This window comes from Cuculus canorus, chromosome 1, assembly GCF_017976375.1.
Source record: "Cuculus canorus isolate bCucCan1 chromosome 1, bCucCan1.pri, whole genome shotgun sequence".
Lineage (NCBI taxonomy): Eukaryota > Metazoa > Chordata > Aves > Cuculiformes > Cuculidae > Cuculus > Cuculus canorus.
This window is the reverse complement of record NC_071401.1, coordinates 161,939,374-161,961,909: the sequence shown is the minus strand read 5'-3', so window position 1 is coordinate 161,961,909 and position 22,536 is coordinate 161,939,374. Positions and strand designations below refer to the sequence as shown.

Here is a 22,536-nt window from a genome sequence, read left to right as displayed (position 1 = left end):
TTGAATGCAAATCACCTACCTAGTGAGGCATCTCAGAAAGCATTGCTGGTTAAGTAGAAAAATTGTATGGGTCTACTTGAAACTACCATCAGAAAATAGGAAATCTGAAAATTTATCATGTTGAGGAGTGTTGTTTCCTGCATAGATCCTTTCATAATCAAGATATATCAGTCTTGCTTGCTTAAGTCCAGAACTGTCTCTGTTGCAAGCCCAGAGAGAGTAAACTGTGAGAAGTAGTATTTGTCATGAGTGTGGCTCTAATGGGTATTTTACCCACACTTCCCAAAGAAAGAATTGCATGGGGCTTTACTCTGCCAGACCACAGGAGCTGGATTAATAGATGTAGATTAAATTGGTAAGTAAACCCCTGGGTAGGAGGGTATAAGCTGTGCATTACCATGACAAGTTTTTTCTAGGGAATGGGAAGCACAATACTTCTGCCTCTGCTTACAAAGTCTGAGGAAGATCTGCAGTTGTTGGGAGCCAGGTAATATGCAAGGATAGGCTCAGCTAAACTGAGAGCAAAATGTCCTCATAAAACTCCACTCTGGATAATACCCTGTCTTGAAGATACACAAAGGTATGGACAATATAGGCAGTTAACCAAGAGCAACTCAGAGCCCTTTGATCTGTTTTGTTGTCCCAACTCTACCCTTATCAATGGAAACAGAAATCCAAGCTTGGATTTTTAATTAAGGCAGACCAGGGTCTGCTCCAAGAGATCTCGAAGATGAAGAGGACATTTTACTTTATCCGAGGAAGCCCATAAGAGAAAGTTTTTATTTTAATACAAACATGCCTACTTACTACCAGTGTGGCCACGTCCAGTATAACACACCTGGCAGATATAGAGATGTGCAGAGCAGAAAAGAATTTTAAGATGATTCTGGAAATTCCCATGCTGAATGTACACAAAAAGGCAAAAGATATGGTATTTGATCTATATTGCCACGGAGTTGACAGAATGGAGAAGAAATCATGTTTACCAGCCTTCTCATGACTGTACACATGCTGTGTAGAAAAGATAAAGGCACCTATGTGCTGGTTTTGAAGTTGTACATTGAAAACTTCTCTGGAAAATAAAAAGAAGTATAATTTTTTTTTGCAGTATAATTCCTGATGTGGGCATGCCAAATAGCCAATTATATGGATTACAATAATCTTATCATATAGGTTTAAGTGTCATTGGAAGGAGAATCTTGTCTCTTTCTGTTCTACATCTGTATACTTTCATCCAAATTAAAATCACCTAACCAGCTGCCAACGGAAGCAAAACTTTTAGTCTTTCTCTGATCCTTTGCATATGGTCCTTCACCTAACATCTGGGTATAGTCTTCAAATGCGCTCTCCTTCAAACACCCCCACACAAGTTATGACTATGTCTTGCAGATTTTTCCCTATGTAACACAGCTAAAATATGAGTCTTCCTATCTATAAACACAGGAAACCACTCATCTTTTAATTACTACTGTTTTTTTTTTCCTCTGGTTTTACTGAGATCACTTCCATAGATATCACGCTATGAAGCTGCCATGCTTTTAAAAAAGTACTTTCAGGTCTTATGCCTCCTAAAGTCTACTCCACTATCAAATCCCAGATACCCTTTGCCCTCCATAAGGGACAGGGGAATGAGATTTTGTCTCTGTCTTGCCCATACTTGGAAAAGCCATTCCTTTTAACTATATTTTTAAACAGAGATTTGTACCATCTAAGGCTGTTTTCTCAGGCCTTATCCTATCTCTTATGCAAATTGTGTCTTTCCCAGAACAGTGATTAGGTCATCATCAAGAAAACTATTACGTATATCTGTTAACATCCTACTGGTAAAAAGTGATATGAGTTCAACATACTTTTTTATTCAGAAACACAAGATCTTTCTGCAGCTTCACCATTAGATTTATATTTAATATAAAAAATATATTTTTTTATATTTGCAAATTTTAACATTTTACTATTCATGCCTTTTCCAGATTATTCATGAACATAAGAAATGAACCACAAGCACAGATCCTTGGGGGATACAAATCGTAGACTGTTTTTTTTACACACATTGACCAACTATTTCTTGTTTTCTATTCCTAATGAGTTGCTAATGGCATTTATGGGGATTGCCAAGAAATGGGTTATGATTGATCCCTTGCCTGCAGTTCCAGCTCATGGTGCAGCTATTAACTTAAAAAAAACATACTGAAAACCTGATAAACTCAATGGTACTCTTCATTTTTAAAGTGAAATACTTTTTCTTCTCTAACTCCCAATCACATGCAAACACATACACCACAATTAACACATTTTGAGATATTCACCTAAGCAAGGTGAGCAAGGACTGAGATGAGAAAGACACACACCCTGTATTACGACAAGTGCCCTGAGGATGAAAAGGTGAGTCATAGTTGTAGGAGACTCTCTGCTGATGGGAACAGAGGGTCCAATATGTTGAGCAGACCCTACTCACAGGAAAGTCTGCTGCCTCCCAGGAGCCTGGGTAAGGGATATTGCTAGGAAACTTCCCAGTCTGGTACAGCACTCAGACTGCTACCCATTACTGCTGTTCCATGTGGGAGGAGATGAAAATGTGGTAAGTAGCCCAAGGGTGATTAAAGACATTTTAGGGCCTTGGGATGGCTGGTGATGGAGTCTGGGGCCCAGGAAATTTTTTCCTCCCTCCTTCCAGTCACTTCACGGGCAGTGACATTGTAAGGATCAGATGGGTCCAGTCTATTAATACATGGCTCCATGGCTGGTGTCACCATAATAATTTTGGGGTTTTTGACATTAGGATGGCCTACACAGCACCAGGTTTACAAGTATCACATGGGAGCCACCTTTCTCAAAGGGAGAGGAGGGTCTATGCTCAGGAGCTTGCAGGGCTCATTGACAGGGCTTTAAACTAGATGTCCAGGAGAAGGATGATAACATCAGGCTTGCCTATGACAAGCAGCAGGAGGACACACAATGGTTAGAGGGATGGGGTGCTGGTGTGGGACCTCCACCTGCTGTCCAGGGGCATGCTGGGGACACTGCAGCACAGCTGAAGTTCTGTGGAGATGAGCAGGAGGCTCCTGAGGTAGCAGATGCCAGGAAAGAAACTTCTGCAAAACACCTTATAGGAAATAAAGGGTCTTCCACTAAGAAAGCAATGCAACCAACAGCCTAGCTGAAGTGCCTCGATACAAACGCACGAAGCTTGGGCAGTAAATAGGAGGGGCTGGAAGCTACCATGCTACTAGAAAGCTACAATCTAGCTGCCATCACTGAAACTTGGTAGGACAAATCCCATGACTGGAGTGTGGCTATCAATGGAAACAGGCTGTTCAGAAGGGACAACCACTTTCCTCATCCCTCCTGGGTCAAGGGAGAGAGATGTGATTTCTCTGGACTTCTGTAAAGCCTTTGACACGGTCCCCCACAACATCCTTCTCTCTAAATTGGAGAGAGAGGGATTTAATGGGTGGACTGTCTGGTGGATAAGGAATTGGTTGCATGGTCGTATTCAGAGAGTAGTGGTCAATGGTTTGATGTCCAGATGGAGATCCATGACAAGTGATGTTCCTCGGGGGTCCGTACTGGGACCAGTGCAGTTTAATATCTTCATCAATGTATACTTCTGTATATATTTCAATATGTCTTGCCTAGTGGAAGGCTCATCTGCAGCTCCTTCAAAGCACAGAAAGTGTATCTTTAATCCACATAGCTTATGTCACCAACTGTACCAGTAAAGCCAGAAAATCTTACACAGTTCAACACTGTGTACACAAGAAGAGCTCACATGGATCCACTTGACAGTGAACATTTGAACTTGAACAGATGACATTTTCAGGCTTGTGGGTCCTCAAAGATCTCCATGTAATCCTACCCCAGGCATTTTCATATGGAATTATATGGGTCTTAGTAGAATCTACAGTACTTAGCTCATATAAAATCATCCTGGTTTTCACAAACAATTTTTAGATATGCAATGCTAATGACAATATTCTCATCCTTGGATATTGACGCTCCTGGATACCAAGGGGTGCTACTCAGCAATACCTGCCTCTAGCACACCCCTGTTCGACGAAGTCTGAAGGCATGTGTCATTTCAGAAGGGAAATACTGTAGGGCAGGTATACTCTGTGGGATACTTAGGAGTTCCAGTTTCTGCCTACTCATTCTGTATACAGGCTGATTCCCTGCTAAGAAGATACCTGCATGCTCCTCATCTCCTTGCAACCTTGGCTTCCTTCAGAGAAAAGCCCAAACATATGAGCAGAGAGCAAGCCACAGAGGGCCTTTGTGGGACTACAGGAATACTACAAAGTACATCTACTCAACAAATTACAAAGCAATGTCTACCAGTAGAGATATAGTAACCTTGTCCCACTTCAGCTTCAGGCTTCACACACTTATTCAACTACGCTATAGAAAGTTCTCTCTGTCACAAATATGTTCCCTGGTTAAGCAGAGACTCATTCACTTCATGCACCTTCTTGTGAAACTACACAATCTTTCTTCAGACTCATAAAATATATCAAAATTGCTGGCATTCTCGTGGCTCTTTTCTGAAATATTTTCAATTTATTAACACTAAAAGGATTTTCAACAAAATCAAATGCATTGATCTTATTAGTGCTGCACATAGTCACATTGTTTCTCACTTTTAACAGACACTACTTCCTTGTTCAAAGATGGTGTCACCTCTGCTAATTGCAGCTTCTTACTAAATGTTCATATCTATTTGGCAATGTGCTACACCTTCAATGCCTTTTCCAACTTCTTGATTTCCAGGATGTGGTAAGCAAGGCCTGTATTTTTACTGAACTCAGCTCCCTCCGTTGGACTGCAGCACGTCTGTATCCCAAACTATATAAGCTACCTTTAAAGCAAAACTTTGGTTATATGAATTGCTAGAAAACTGCCAAAGGTAAGACTTACAAAATGAAAAATAATCTTCATTAATTGCATGTAACTGCATTAGGAGCCTTTTAATAAGACAGGTGTCTCCAACCCTTTAATAAATATAAGAAAACCACTGCTATGAACTACAATTAAGGATGCTTTTGCACATAGATGCGTACTGGTACAGACAGTTCTCATAGGAAGTAGCAAAAGCTAATTCTAAGGAAGAAAAAACAGCAAATAAGATGACATCACTCTCCAAAGGAAAAATCAACTTGAAAAACAATATACTTAAAATTTTTGGCAACTTTGAATATATTATACCATTTACGAAGCTGAAAGCATCATAAACTGCATGAGGGAAGAATAGAAACACTAGCTTTGTAAAATTCTCAAAGGCAAATATTGTAAATATCACCACAAAAAGATTTTCAGTCTAACACCTTTCAATACTCTTGCATTTTCTCTGAAAATCCCAGGATGGATTAAATTGCATACTCTGTACATTTACTATATGTTTGATATTATCTGTTTAGAGACATAACAGTGGAGATCTTCCAGTATTTTTAATATGTTCAGGAATTTAAAAAAAAAAAGAGTTTTCTCTTTGGACCATTAGAGAAAAGCTTCTGTATATTTTCTACTCAGGACAATATCCTGCTTTTTCTAATGATGGGGGAACTTAAAACAGTAATTAAAGGAACAAATAGCTTACAAAAGAAGCACAAACTAATTAAATTTTGGCTTTTTCAAAAGGCAAATCCTTGAAGGACCATTATCTTCTAAGAGAAATATGATCCTAGATTTCCTTAAGCGATAGACTAATGGAACAATTCATACAAGGAAGAGATAGAAATGAATGTGGATTTTTTTTCATTGAAGGGCTTTAAAGAGATGATGAGAAAAAGGCTGAAGTGCCATATTCCTCCATAAATACTTAACTGTGAACTAAAAACAACAAGGCAAGAAGACTCTATATGACACTGTAAACAATGTATATTATAATACACAGAGTTTTAAATACTTATTATCTCTATTAAAACCACTCATAAGTAATGCCAAAATCTTTTTACCACAGTAGATTGACCCAGCAAACAAGCAAATCTTGCCAATTCTCTCGCAAGTTTCATTATGAGATTTGAATATGAAATAATCTGTTCCCCAGTACATTTCAAATTCTGTGTCTGACACCAAATGTGAGCTACAAGGATCCTGGTAAAATTAACTATGTAGAAACTGGATGCTGCTGAGGTTCATAGGTTTTAATTTTTATGAACGTGGACCTGTGGAGCCAGTTCGACTTGTCTGCAAATACTTTATTTATCCCTGCCAAGGTAAGTACAGAGTGCAAGACATTGCCATAGACCTAACTAAAAGAAAACTAAAAAGGAAGCATTACATGCATACTTGAAATAAACATTAAAAGATGCTTACGAATTAAGGTGGCAACTGAATTGAATGCCTTAAAAATCACTTGAAGGATGGAGCCATTGGCAAGAGGAAAATCAAATGGTGAGTGGAACAGAACTTGGGAATACTGCTAGTGATTAATTATGAATTGATATCAATATAATCTACAGAGAATATCAAGTGTTTCCAACAGCAGACAACCCATGTCAGTGCTCTCTAGCTTCTTTTAAGCTAATAAAACACCTAAGACATCACCTCCTGGGAAAGGCATCAAATGGCAGATGAATACCGAAAATATTTGTCCTTAGTTGCAAGTTATGAAAGCATGGATCATGAAACCATATGTGAAAGAAAAGTGTGGTGGGATTCTTGAGGTCTGTAAACTAAAAGCGTTAAAATGAAAGCAGTGAGTGAATGGCTAATGTGCATACTACAGGAATATCATGACTGTTGTCGGTTTGATGGCTGATGTTCTGACAAATACTGAAAGGGCATATTGCTACATATTGGCATGTGCCAAACTTCTAAACTACCTTTGACCACTGTTACATTTTTTCCCTGCATATTACAAACACTCAAGAATCCACTGCTACAAGACAAGAATTAGCTTATCATTAACTGAGTGGGCAAACAAAATTGAGAACTGCCAAGGGAAATGACCTGAAAATGCAATAAAATAATGCCTTCAGCTAGGCCAGATCACTGCACAATCCAAAGGAGACAAATGGATCATCAATACCTGGGGTGCTGAGAGATGCTTTGGGAGGAAAGCTGACAAGTTTGAACTACTTCAGCAGTATAAAATTGGTAAGTTGAAAGGCAGGAAAATAATGTAATTAGACTATGGAGATAAAACAATACAGTAAAGTGACTGAATGAAAGAAGGATGAAAAAATATATTCTGTTTCTATCAAGTTAAAGTGGCTAAAAGTGATGCATTAGCACTGTGCAAACACTGATGTGTGACTAGGTACAGGAGTGCTCAAAGCACCTGGTTTGAGACCCAGAGTAGTTGAGACACAGGCTGGGTGAGCTGAGAGACCTGCTTACAGGAGAAGGAAGATAGATGCAAAGAGATTCCCACAGGTTCTGCTGTGGCACAAGCAAGAATTGGCCATGCTTCCTTCAAAACTGTAGCCAAGCTAGAGATGAAATCCAGAATCCCTGTGCCACAAAGATGTGCCTGTCATCAGGGAACACACAGATATTGTGAACATTGCCAGAGTGAATAATTTTCTTTGCAGCTCAGCTTTCTCTTATGGAAATGAAGTTCGATAAACATCAGAGTAGTGGGTCCCTAAGCAATCCTAGATGGTCACTAACCTTGGGAAATCATATCACTTTCCTGTGCTTTTGTCTTTTCTTGTTTGTATTGCTGGTCTGGAATGGCAGGTTTTAATGTGATTAAAGTAGAAAGTGATTATCTCTCAATCTGTGTGTGTAACATTACAGTTCCATGCTGGAGTTCCAACCTTTCTCAGCCAGGGCCACTAGGTGCTGCTGTAATATGAGTAATTAAAATAATAACTATTAAGGACATTGTATATATTCTTACTAGGGACTGTTTCAAAGAACATGAAAGCCAGAGAAAAAAACTATTTTAAATCTGCATGTTTTTTAAAAAAATAAGAACTGAAAGACATGTTTATTCATTCCATTGGCACTCAAAATTTTTCCTTTTACTTTTTGTAGCTTTGCAGAAAAAAGCTACAAGTATCTTCCCACTTTAAAAAATGCACTGAATAAACGCAAGTTTTTTTCTACTCCATTTCCATTTTTAAGCTCAGCTTCAGCAGTTCGCTATCATGCAAACTCATCCAAATTATTACACTCCTAAATCCTTGCCAGCTACATAATCATGCACCTTATTCATGTACTATTTGGATGTGAACAGAAAGGCAAAGTCCTCAGCATGAGAGAGCATGACTGGAATGCATGGTGATGTTACTGAGGCTCAGATTTTGTACCTGTCACTTCCACATCCTTATAAGGAGGGTTTATCTCTTAAATTTAGTTGACTAGCCATAAACATAGTAAAAGATTAATAAGACTCCATATGAATCACAGTCACAAAATGCTTCTTGCCTGAGAGTATTAAAATGTCTTTAAGCAGCTGCCAGCTATGGTTCAGAGAGCTATATGACTAAACTGCTATTTCTGAAAGTCTTGGAGTCAGTGCATGTAACTGGACTTCACAGTGGACAATTCAAAAGGCTATTTATATTCAAAAATAATTTGGCAAGTCTTATTCATGAAACCAGTTTTCCAGACACAAAGACTCCACGTAAAAATTTGTTCTTGGATTTACTTCCCTTAAAAATGAAGTTAAATGAAATTATCTGGATCATCATAAGAACAGGTCTGCTAAGGTAGTTCTGGATTAATTAGGAGTGATGAAGTTTTGCTGCTGGATTAATGCAAGACCCAAAGGTAGCAGGCACAGAAATAAAGTGACAAGCACTAAGTACATATGGAAAAAAAAGTACCAGGAACAGTATATAAGAATTAGGACTTCATGGTAAATGTGTGACAGCATATTCACAGCTTAAATAAATCATTATTAAAAAGCATTTTAGAACAATGCAAAGGTGTCAACATGGACTAAAAATATATTTTATTCTTACCATTTGAGACTGGCTCCGGGGACAGCCATTGATATCTTCAACCTTTTCATTTGCTAAACAAAACAGTAAGGAGAAAAGCAGAAGTAAACAATGAGATAAAACTTCCCTTTCCACCCCTGGCTGAAAAAAAGATCTAACAAATCAAAACTGGAAAAAAAAAAAAAAGCAGAAGAAGATCAGAAAAGATACAGCAATAAAGTGCAGAGAGTTTTGTTGACACAGAGCTCCTTTCTCAGTAAAACTCAGTTGTACAGTAACAACACTCTTGTTAGCAGCAGTTGCTTCCACATGCCAAATCATGCAAAGGGGGAAGTGCGAAGGAGGTCGCTGCTAATTCTTCAGCCCCTGCAAAATAACTGCTGACATGAAATCTTCCACAATTGTCTTTGCAGGGTCAGGATACAGTTTCAAGGCATCCCAGAAAGTATGAGCCACTCCAACTAACAAAATGCACACATGGGAGACATATGGTTTAATAGAGCATTCATTTCTGACAATTCAAAGTGTGTAAGATACAGTTCTGGCCATTTAAAGTATGGTTAAACATCCACTTCCAAACATGCTCACATAAACATATTTTTTAATTAAGACAAGGATGAACCACACAAATATCAGAGACATATGGACCCAGTCAAATTGTATTATTCAGCATTCATCTTATTGTTAAATACATTCAACTTGAATTATATATTCCCCCATGCAAGGAGTCAGCTCACAGCACTTCTCTCAGCCCTGGTCTTACCGATGATCTGAATGATTTCTGCTAGCAGAACTCCATCTGCAATGTCCTGTTGCAAATCCTTTATCAACCGCTTGTGGCCCGATTTTGCTAGGTAGTGGTTAGCCCAGTCAGTGTAAATCTGTGCAGGGAGGGGGAAGGGGGGGAGAAAAGAAGACAATAAAAATTCTTAAAACAAATGTTGGCTTTCACACCAGAACTATTCTGGATCACATTCCCATTTAAAAAGTCAGCACCAAAGGAAACAATTTTTATGTTGTGTTTTTTCCTTTTTTTTTTTTTTTAAGGGCCATGCCCCTCCCCCTGCCATTCTGTTTTATTTTAACTTCAAATGATTCAGGCTGTTTCGTGAGGGTTCAAACTTGCTGTGACCAAGCAAAATTCCCCTTATGACTGTAAAGGAAACTCCTGTCATAAATCAATCACATCTACCACAATTCTACCTCCCACCGTGATTCTACCTCTTCAAATGCCCCACGAACAACTTTCAGTGCTCTGGGGCTACCTAAGAGAAAGTGATAGCAGAGACGCATGCCTGTGTTTTGATAAGAGTTCATTGGATTGTCGCTGGTAATCCCACACCTAGTGATGCCTCCACAACACTTTCTGCAGTAATCACCATGTCCCGTCACGCAGGTCATTTGTCTCCTTGGCCATGGTTCAGCATGCTGTAACGTGTACAGAGGAGACTGAGAGCACCAGATGTACAGTAGTCTCATTGCTGGAATTAAAGCAGATATTCTGGAAATATGCTGTGTCCTTTCTCCGCCAAAAGAGGAGGGGGAGAGGGTGAAACTGAGCAGCACCAAATACTTAGCAACAGACAGCACAAAAATGGCACTTATCAAGAAAAGGTTAAAAAGGACCAGCTGAACTACAACCTCCAAAATTAAGGGGGGAGGGCAAGAGAGAGGTTGGAAGCATTTCATAAAGTGTATACATTAAGCGAGCATTTGGCAACACCTACAGCATGCGCGCAAGGGCAACCAGGCTCACTTAGGGTTAGATGAAGCAAAAGGGACACCTTCAGCTATGCACTGAAGGAAAACCGCCTCCCAAGAGGTGCTCACACCATTCTGGGGTGTCCCAGCGCACAGAGCACCTCAGACTAGGGGAGCTTGGCATAGGGGCTTCTCACAGCCTGAAAGTATCACTGGCCCATGGCAGCCAGCACTGGCTTCCTTTCCCGGGGTGTCTGTGGCCTCTCTCCCCATCCCAGATGAAAGGACTTGTACAGACCCTCCCGCTACTGTGGGATATTACCACTGAAAGGAGGTATATATGTATGACAGCATCACTGTAAAAGCAAATATAATAGCTAAGGTTCTTTCTCCACTGAGATTATTGTTTGAAAATGTTGCAACTGCATCTCTTCCATAAAAACAATATATGAGCTCACTTTATAAACATCCTTTTATTTAACCTCACAGACCCTGGGGAGGAAGGGGTCAGAATCTAATTTTTCTAACACAGAAACAGAGGCCAAAGCCATTAACTGCTTGCTTAGTTCACCAAGAAAATCTGTGGCAGAGTCAGGCTTGGGCAGGAAAATGGATGAAATTTCCACTCCAGAGTTTTACCCAGAGAATCAACATCTACTTTCCATCCAGCAAAAGTATCCCTGCCCGGTTCACATTCACATGCTAATGACTCCTTCACTATCTGGATACCTTAGGCACAATTTTCTCCCTCTCCATTAATAAAGACAGGAAACTGTAACTTGTTTCGTCTACCCAACTTCTTCCCATACTCCCAAATGTGGATCACCGGTTGGTTTGCCATGGTTTTCTTGACAGCTTTAGGACTTTAGATAACTCCACATTATTTAACTGTAGAAATGGATTCAGGTCTCCCATAGTCAAAGGATGCTGCTGTTGGATGTGGTGCTAAATTTCCCTTCTGCCCTCAAAGGTCTGCTTCAATCATCTATGTTTTCACTGACTGATACTGTTTGGGTTTTTTTTTTGTTACAGGTGCATGGCATTAAAAGGGCCACTAAAATGTTTTTATAAACCAACTGTAGCTAATGTAAAGTCTTTAAAGGTTGTATGAACAGGTATTTAGAACAATATGAAATCATGATGATAAAAGAAGCATACCACACCAATAGCATCATATATTCACTACTACTAGTATTTCAACTTCAGACATTCTTCTAAAGTAATGTCTCAGAAATATTCTCTGAGCTGTTACTATAAGCAGAAATATTTTCTGTAGTCCAATGAAACTGATCCACTGGAACATACAGAATTTAATACCCACTGATATTATTTTAGTTTAGTTTCGCATTACAAATAAAAATACTTTACCAAGCATTTCCTTTTTTCATTTGTCACACCCACACATAATCTGGTACACCAATCCTAATTTTGACTACAATTTGAACTATCCTTTCACTAACCAGCGAGGGGAAATTTCATTCTAGCAGCTGTTTTGCAAGTATCTAGTATTCAAAGAATGGACTTCACCCACTCACCCACCCTGTTTATAATTTTCTGTTGTCATTAATTTAAAAGTGACAAGCATAAAGAATGTAAACAGTGTTTTGTAAACAAAGGTTGATAATCCACATCATAGCAGCAGCCAAAAAAAACTTCACTGATGGCCTGTATTTTGACAGTTATGCGATAGTGGAAAAAATATTAAGAGGAAGCAGTAGTAAAAGAGGTGTTTTCTTCACTTCAAACGTATTCTTAGAAAGACCAAAAAGGTGAAGAGTTGTTGATGGAGACAACATAGCAAACTAACACCCAGCTGGAAGTGGAATGTCACATTTAATTTCCTTGCTTTCTGTAGGGATCACCACTTGATTCTGTTTCTCCCCTTCCCCATAGGATGCCCTTCTCATTCATATCACTTTTCCAGGGACCCAACTGCTCAGGAGTCCGTTGTGAAAAATGAGAAGCACGTAGACAGAGAGGTGAATTTATAATAAAGTACACATGCAACTATATTCTTTTTACATTAAATTTTCTGATGCAAACATCATGGCAAATAGACCCCATCCCCTTTGCAGTTGTTAATTATCATTGTAGGTACATATCTCTTTCTTAGATTTTTTTTCTTAAGCTCCTTGGGAAACCATAAAGCTCCAGTGGTACATCATCACTGACAATAAGCAGCTCACCATAGATAGAAGTCATGCATAACAGACTATAAACAAAGACTAACGTCATGCCCCAGTCTGCTTTTTACAGGTGCTTCTCTCCCACCAGGTGCTGAGTACGTCCAAGTAGGAGGTGTGCAGGGTCCACCTCTTTTCAGAACTAGCAATAGCTCTTGCATTAATTGTGCAGTAATGTTTCTCAAAAATCCTCTTATCTTAGATTTTCCTGTCAGGAGGCTGTTTCAGACATGAGGGTTAGTTGTTGCAACACTTCCTCCCCACTCCTCTGCCTGCTCCAGTAACCTTGTCTTACAGCTACGCACTGGGACGGACTGCTGCCTTACTCATTTCCTCTCCAAGCTTCCTCTCCTACCACCCTGCTCTACAGGCACGTCTAACTGGGGACTAATTAGACTTCAACGCTGGGCTCTGACTGCTGACAACATATGGGAGAGCCACTGTTATCTGCAACGCGGAGGACCGGTCTCAGCAACATGATAACAGCACTGTGTCTTGTGTGGTCTAAGCCCCGTCCCAGCGCCTGGTGATTTAACAGCTTCCAACATAAAACAGGATTCAGTGGGGCAATCTGAGCGCGGGCACAGCCTGCTCATGTTAACAATGGTTTTGCTTAGCATTCCTCAACCACTCGTCATGCTAACCTTCAAGAGAGTAGAGGAAATAAACTCTGATACCCAAATATAGTTATGAAATTCACCTCGATACTTCACACGTAACTAAGGAGCACAGTAGAGCTGCTTGGCAGGATCCATAATGAAACAATACATTTCGTAGCACAGTAGTTTAATGAAGTGAAAAAGAGAAAGGATCTCACAGGTTACTTGCTTTCTTAGAAAACGCTTTAATCATAAACCGTGTAATTATACATCAGGCAGTGCTATATAATGCATCCTCTTCAAAATTAATAGAGAAATGTTACCACCCACAATGAGTGCCAAGTGGGAAATGTCAGATGGATTTCAGAAGTACAGTCAGCCTAATGCAATAATAATGCATGACACTTTGTTAGCATCTTCCACAAAATCAGCTCAACACGCTTTCCAGGCACAAATGAGATCATCCCTATTATTTATTACTTCTGTAGATGTGGGGAAACTGAGGTATAAAGACTTTCTCAGCAGATTTATTTTTTTTTAACGTGGCTTGCTCAAGGACAAACATAGATGGGAATACAACCCAGATATTCTGAGCTGCAATCATTTCTTCTATACGCTTCTGTATCAGGCAGTTTTATAAATAGGCTTGGTGGGAAAATGCATATTCCAAGAATCAGGATCCTTCTGCATATTTTTGTTTGTTTGCTACAAAATATAGAGTTTCAGATCTGAAAATGGTCTTCTGTTGCGGTCAAGAAGACAGCTTTCCATACTTAGAATATGCTGCTGTCACTACCTTACGTGCCAATGCTGCTGCTGAGGAAGAACAACAGCTGCTGCCAACCAAGTTATGTTAAGACCTCATCAGATTTCCATGCCACTTATAGGAATAGGTTATATTTAAAAAATATTTAGATATTTGTCCATTCTATGAAAAAGTTTCCTTCCTAGATATGTGGGAGCAACATCCAGTAGATTTAGATTAGATATGAGGAAGAAATTTTTTACTTTGAGGGTGGTGAGACACTGGAACAGGTTGTGCAGAGAAGTGAGAGATGCCGCATCCCTGAAGGTGTTCAAGACCAGATTGGATGAGGCGTTGAGCAAACTGACCGAGTAGAAGGTGTCTCTGTCCATGGCAAGGGGGTTGAAACTGGCTGATCTTTAAGGTCCCTCCATCCTAAACCACTCTATGATTCTATGATTCTATTTGTCCTTTAAAATACTCTCTAGAAGACAACTATATCCAGAGTCATTAGCATGAAAGAACTGAAATTCTGTCCATCAGTGCTCACTCATGCTCTCTTCTGTGCATGATACCATCCTAATGCCTTTGAGGACTGGGAGGCTTTGAAAGACCTCCATTTCCCAAAAGGAATCTGTAGGCAACAGCAAGCTTTTCACAGGTTTTTCTTTCCCCTTTATCTAGTAGCAAAAAAAAGAGGTAAAGAAATGGAAGAAAAAGTTATCTATTGCAAAAAAATATCACTAGCAGTATACCTGGGTTGCGATGGTTTACAGCAACATGCACTACTACACTTTAGAACAGCAGGATTCTGTCTTTCCGTCTGCATTTGGATTATATAAATACATTTCATAATCTATTTTTTTCTGTGGAAAATGAAACTATTAAAAAGTCCCACCACTGGAACTTTAAGACAGCCAACGTGGAAATATGACACTGTTAATGTAAGGGTGATGTGGCTTTCCAGTGTAATGTTTTATTCTGCTTAAAATGTTGCTATTAAAGACAACTGATAGCACTTAGAGCTTTTCACCCATAGACACTCATTCAAATCATGCTTGTAGAAGAAGAGATTGATGACTCGTTTCTGTTGTTCTCTGTTATGCTAGAAAATGGGCCATAAAGGCTATATATCTGTTTCCTCGGCGGTTTTCCAGTGTGTGGCCTACCCTGGATGCTGAATACCCAGCAGAGCCTGCATAACAGTCCCAGAGTCCCTGATGAAGAGGATTTGCCAGAGGGGAGGGCATGACCACAACTCTACTTCAGCGGAGCTATTCTTGGCTAATAAATTGTGGGTAGCAAAACACGTGTTGGAGTGTCCCTAAAGCTGTTTGTATTTATAAAGAGAAGCTTGGCAATGAATTGACTAGCATTAAAGTAGGGTGAGGAAATTAGATTGCAACAAGACACTTTTCTCCTTCCGGCTGCCTCTACACTAAGGAAAACTTAACTGGAAGGCAGGACTTGACCTTTTAAATATTTTCTTATTGAAGGTTATTTCTATGGGTTGCAAAAGAATAATTTATTAGTTTCAGCCCTCCACTTAACAAGGAAAAGGGCTAACTTTGAAAACAATGGTTCACATTTAGACTGCCATAAGAGACAGATCAAGCATCCGATTTATGTCCGGATTTAACTGACTACAGAAAACATACTGCAACACATTTTCTATAAAGTAAAGCTGGGGGCTGAGGGTGGCACTTTTCGTAACATTAAGCAAATTACATCAGGAGAAAAAATATTTACACAATTAAAAATATATGGCCAGAAAATGAAAGTAGAATGACTTAATTTATAGGCAAGATGGAAGCCAATGCATTTCATTTAACAAAATGAAATTAGTATTAAATTACATTCCACAAACCCTGTTTCTGAGTCCCACTGAGCAAATGAGAACAATTATGAGTTAGGGAATAGAAACCATTTAGAGGGATACATACCAATTAACCAAAATTTCAGAATCCCTATAGTACGATTCTATTTTGTAAATAGCAGCATGTATCCATCAACACTACTCAGTAATTTTCAGATAAAAATACAATTAAACAATAACTCCACTAGCCCCAGCTAAGAAAATGAAGAGAAACAATATTCTTTAACAATCACTGGCAGGCTTTAGATGACTTACCCAGCTTTAAGGAGGCTGGTTTATATTTCCAAGTTTCACTTACAGTTTGTGATCTAATCACACAAGTAACATTTGTAATGACTTAGTATGCTCTCTTTACTCCCATTTCTTACCAAATTCCAACTCTGAATTAATTTAATACATGTGTTTGAGGCCAATATCCCAATGGCATAGGGATAAGACTTTTGATGTGTCTGTGCCAGATGAAAGGTAACAGTATACGTCTCTGAATGCGTGTTTGTGTGCCTATTTGTGTGTAAGGTTTGCTAAATTATTTTTATACTACACAATTCAACAAAATCCAGTTCTTCATAAAACAAAATAACTTGTTCATCCCTTGAAAAGAATCACACCGATTTGCTTTCCTGTTTAATCACACCGCTTTCTTTATTGGCTTACTCCAGCTACTCTTCAGTCCTGTGCAATAGCAACAGAATACCACAGGAAGGAGCCAGATACTCACCCTGCAGCTGCAGAGGACCCAAACAGCTGCTTCTCTTCAGACTTGGGCTGCTGTGAAGAGTTACTGTTTAAGTGAGCACTGCAGTTATTAATACTGGACTTGAGCTTCCCGAATTAACAGCAGACAATATTAAGTGCCACACAGAGCAATCCTCCAAAACAGCCAACCTTCAGACCGTCTGTTATAAATACTCCATATACTTGCCTGTACAACTTCAGAATTATTTCTTAGATATATATTTTAACTTTAAAGTACATTTCAGTATCCGTTTAGTGAAAGTACAATAAAATACAGGACTTATTATTCAACACAACTTTTACATAAATCATTGATTCAAACTAATATCTCGGTATTTTATTAGTGTGAGGAAGACCAGGATTCCCTGCTGGGCATAAATTACAGCTAGAGACACTACTCAGAAGGTGCATCTGTCTAAGCAATTTAGTTCAGATACAGACTGTGCTTCTAAAGGCAGTCTCCTATCACCTGTGCCTTCTCAGACATCCCCTTCATATGAAATGAAATGGAGAAATGTGCTTCAAGAGCACACTGAATGCACTCAATTGACTAAGTAGTATTTAGTCCATGCAACAAACCAGCACTAATCCAAGTAACCTCATTCTCAAAATGTGTACCTTAATACCAAACTGATTTTCCCTACAGAACAATCCTTTCTGCTAACGTTCACATATCTGAATCTCAGAAGTGATAGAGGAGAGGAAGGATAGAAAAAGCTGTTGACAATCCTACATGGTGGGACATACACCGAGATGCTTCTGTACACTGGTGTGATGTGATAGTAGTGACAAATATAAAAGGAAGACATGCTTTGGTCTTGAAAATGGTTATGTGTGAAGAAATTATTTTGATGAAAAGGTCAGTTACAGCATTCTCCAATACAAATAAATGAACTGAAATACATGGAACTCCCTCTCTACTGTATGTGTGCACATGCTTGGGCATCACCCACGCCTGCCCAAAGTTCAAGCTGCGGCTGTCTGTAACAGTTCCTGGCTAAAGAAATCTCCTTTGGAAAAAAACATCTGATTTGGCAAGAAGAACCTGCCTGTCCAAAGAAAGCCAAATTTCTACTTTCCTGGCCATACAGGATAGCAGTGATGGCCCTTCACATCAGAGGCCCCATTCCATTCCCCTGAATGAGACTTCCTGTACTCTAAACTTGCATGAATCTATGTCTCATAAATGTCTTGTTATGCCAGGATAAGTTTCATGACTAGTCCTGCATTCACTTTGATAACCTACACCTAAGGAAAGTTAAGTTTTCTGTAAAGGAAAAAAATCAACTGAATTTGCATAGGTTTCCTTTGTGGCTCACCAGTATCACGACAACACAGAAGAGTGGATAAAAATCTTCTATAATCTCAGACCTGACTGGAAGTCATGAAGTAATTTTCAGAACAAAAGCATCTCTGCTTTCTTGATTCCTTTTTTGTTCACAAGCAAGAAGCCACTCCTGGTACTGACCAGACAATTCTTGGATGAAGTGGGCACTTGCCTTAGGAAAGCAGCAATAGGGCTCCTCACATGGAGTTGAGGAGATTCCACTGTGAAACTACTCCAGATTTTCCATCAAAGCTCATTTTAAGGATTTATAACTTGGATGGAGACATTCTTTCCACACTGTGATTTGGCATTAAAGAACTTGGCCCAGGGATCAAAATAACCCTTTTTTTCCAGCACTTCTTTTTACGCGTGGGAAGGCAAATTTCTGATATATAAAGATTAAAAAATATTAAGACATACTTTTGTTCTTTTCTTGTGAGTAAACAGTGGCAAATTAGACTACTTTATATTTAAAGTCGCCATCTTTTATTATACTTATATTATAAGTAACTTTATATTTAAAGTCGCCATCTAGCTTGTACTTTTTGAGGCTTTAAAACTAATTTGAATTGTCTCGTTTCCTCTTATATGGAAGAATAGCTTTACAAATCAACATAAACATAATGAATTGTTTCTTTTCTGAGCTACATGTTTTGTAACAAGACACTACCTCCTGCTTAGTTTTTCCCTGGGCTTTGATGTTTAAATGTTGTTTGTCACTAACATTATGATTTTAATATTGATAAATGTTTTGCACACATTTGGCACACCGAGGAGGTACTAAAAGTAACACAACATTAACATTAATTAAATATGTTAATGATTTCAAGTATAAGTGAGCTAAACCTTTTCTTATTGTCATTAATTTCTCTTAAAACAGGTCCTGGTGATGAATGTGTGAGTGGTATGGTCAGTTGTGTGCAACTGTTATGTCTTTTGCTACTTAGCTGAAGCTCACACAGATGACAGCCTACACATACTTCTTCAGCTCAAAAAATGTAAGCCAGTATTTTGGGCCTTCAACAACTACAGACACAGCTCAGTACAGAAGGAACACCACTTCAGGACTTATTATCCTTCTACCATCATTGAAAGCACTGCCCACGATAAAGGCCTGCCCATTCTGATGATAGCAATCTTTAAATTAACAATCATCCAGCAAAATACATTTTATGTCTGAAGTAAATTCTGCCGGTCAGTAATCTGAAATAACAAAGAGAAGACCATAATGCTACCATAGCTTTGAGAACAGAAGACTTTTCACCCCAGATGGGATTCAGTATTATAATCTTCCTCATTTCTTCACAGCAGACCTATCTCATAAACACTAATGCAGGACCATACAATGGAAGAATAACATTCTAGATTCCCACTAAAAATTTTCTGAACACCTTTCCTTTCCTTTAAAAAGGGAGAGTCTGCCTAAAAACCTCTCATGAAAGTCTCCAGCTGCACATCACATGGAAACAGGCAGTGTTTCAAGAAGGGAGGTCCTTTATCTGCGTTCAGTCTGCAGTCTCCCATGCAAACCTTCTGCCACAGACCCCCACCTTTTGTGTTCTGCTACATAGTTCTGTAGGGCTGCACCGCCTCGCAACGTGATATCAAAGACATGTGAGTCGTGACTCAATGTTTTTCCACCTATGATTTACCTCTGAAGACAACAAAAAGACCCTCTTAACTTGGTAATAAAAAGCCTATTCTTATGCTGAATCCTGACATACTGATATGTGAACTTAAGGTCTGAAGACGAAAGAGGTTTAGATAATGGATTATAATTAAGACAGACAATGATCTGAAGTTTATATGTAGCACCTTCCATTATAAGATTGCAAAGCCATTTATGAAAGATCAGGGCTTACAGATGTAAAGATCCGCTGATAAAAATGAACATTCAAGTTATTTATTGAGGCTTTGAGACAGGTAAGGTTTATAGCTCTATCACACTATCACCTTTGCTTAAGCAGTGGACCCTATTGCTTCAAACTAGTATCCAAACTATGATATCTGTATCTCTTCTCCTACAAACAAGATGCAGATTTTTTTGGGTTCTGAATATTGTATCACAAGAATATGACATTAATTTTAGGGCATAGAGAGAAATGACCAGATGACATGGGACTGAAATGTGGAAAATACTTCCAAGCCCCGAACATACATGAAAACTGAAGGACTTGTCATCACTGGCTCCAGGCACAGACAAATATTTTAAAACTGAATGGAAATCAAATGATCTGTTAGAGTCTACTACATATCTTGAACACCAAGAGGTTGATACCTAAGAAGAAAAAGGTCTTGAGAGAGTTGTGTGAAAGCTGAAGCTCAGCAACTACCTGACATTTTTCTTTTTTCTTTTCCCTTACAGCCACCACCTGACATGTAAGTACAAAGGGTACTATTAGTTCTAGGCATATGGTGGTTTTTGGTTTTTCTTTTTACTTCAAAGCCAAACCCATATCTCTTATGACACAGAACAGCTGTTGCTTTTGTGTTTGAGGTCTGTTCTCCGGGTCCTTGTTGACTGGCCCTACACAGGGCACCCACCGCCCTCTTCCTCAAGAGACTGTTCTCTGCATCTGCAACTCTTCCCTCACTGTCCTATGCTTCCTTTTAAAATAGATATTCTAGTGATACCCCTGTCTCTTGCACAACAGATGAGAAATGAAGGATAGGGATTGACTGGCTCTCTTTGAAGGGCCACTGCCTTTAAATTTAATTAAATCCATATCTTTTACCTCCCACACAATCACCCCCTGGGACTAAGGCTTCTGTAAAAGATTAGAAAGGGGATACTTTCATTGCAGCCACACCACTATGGAGAAAATAATTCAAGATTTGGGAAGCTGTGAGCAGGAAGCAGAGGATGAAGAAGAAAGAGACTCACTGAAAACACAAACAAATAACTGCTGGCTAGAGGTTACAGCATTCATTTTGGGCAGAGGAGATTGTGCTGCAGCCTTTCATTCTAAAAGCTTTCTGTATTTTGTCATAATAATGGCAACAAGAAACAGAAATGATCCTAGTAGAAGGAGCATCATGCCTCCTCTTTAATTCTGAGTCCCTAAGCCAGTAGCCTACCTTGTGTCCCATCTCACGTTACTCTCAGTTGTTTTCTCCGACTGCAGTGCAAGATGTTACTAATGGCACCACTAGTGTCTCCCGTAGCTCTGTCTGAGAAGTCTGGCATTCCAGAAGAGTCCATACAGCTGCTTTAATCACAAAGGGGCATGTGGGGTTTTACTTCAGGGACTTCCATTGACAGCTCTGCATTTAGTCTACTTTTTTAGAACAAGCAAAACCACTTTTTCTGACCCTTCCCATTAACTTTCTAAACTCCCTGATAAAATAAGAGGAAAAATAATTTAATCGTGCTACTTTTTTTTCTTTTCTTTTTTTTTTTTTTTTTGTAAGCAGGAAGCAATCATTGTCAATGAATAATAAATATTTCATTGTGGAACACTGGGGGTGGTTTTGTCAGCTCTAACTTTTTGTGACAGTAGACAGGTGTTTTCTTCACCTGCCCTTTAAATAAACCTTGCTGGTAAGGTGCTTGACTCTGCTGAGCCAGCACAGCTTCTGAGCATTCTCAGAAGTACAACTTCACATCTGTATAGATCCTTAATGTAAAAACCTGGGATGGCTCTGGATGGACCACAAGTGCTGCCAAAACAGGCAGCTGCTGAGTGGGAGTTCTGAAGATGAGAATGATGGATATAGGTACCTAAAATGCAAGTGAGGTAGGTCATAGGAGCATAAATTCTTTCGGGGAGGAGGGAAGCTCTCATATGTCAGAAATTACTGTACAAGGCATATCCTTTGTTAAGAGTACAATCATTTACTACATTATTTAATGAATAAGATAAGTGTGGAAAAGAACAGTCCATAAAACCAGGTTTTCCTTAAATTCCTACAGGTGTTCTTGAAGGCCTCTGATAACAGAGGATTACTTATTTTAGCATGACTTGTTGAATTTCTCTCACTTCTGATGGAAATGTAAGGAGAAACACTTTGGCAGAACTTCCCAAATATATACAGAACCCTAATGCATTTTTATTCATTTTTTAAAAAGAATTTATAGATTTGAGATCTACAAGCTGAAACTGATAGTGAAGTTTGAAATTTTATCAAACTAACGTACCTCTCAAGTTGTGCAGACCCACACAAAGGCTTCTCAAACGTTGCACCATATGGCTTTGTTCTCAGATTCCTTGGGCAGGTTCATGTTATTTCACTATCAGTCATAAAATCCCATACTTACATTAATGCTTCTTTTTATGTTACTGTCATTATCTTGTTACAGGTTATAATGGTATTTGCATTATCTGAGTAATAATTATTCCTGAGTCACACCTGTAAAACTCTTCTAAGTCTCAAGCTCTGATCTAGAATCTGCTGAAGCACTTAGGTTTCATCTGTGTCTCTTGATTGAAAAAGATGTTCCATACAGTAAAAGAAGAATGAAAGTGGGCAAATTGCTTCTCT

The 22,536-nt window shown here is 39.0% G+C and overlaps 1 protein-coding gene across 12 annotated transcripts in view; it reads right to left on the bottom strand.

Annotated features, from left to right (window-relative positions):
- Positions 1-22,536, bottom strand: part of NAV3 (neuron navigator 3) — a 553,670-nt gene that overhangs the window by 182,257 nt on the left and 348,877 nt on the right. For 11 of the 12 annotated variants that reach the window (XM_054072776.1, XM_054072766.1, XM_054072783.1 and 8 more), the window contains 2 exons: positions 9,652-9,769; positions 8,910-8,962 (listed from right to left, as the gene is read on the bottom strand). In XM_054072776.1, coding sequence (XP_053928751.1) covers positions 8,910-8,962; positions 9,652-9,769 — 171 coding nt within the window. Of the gene's footprint in view, positions 1-8,909; positions 8,963-9,651; positions 9,770-22,536 lie in introns of those variants that run through there. The other variant, XM_054072836.1, reaches the window with a different exon arrangement.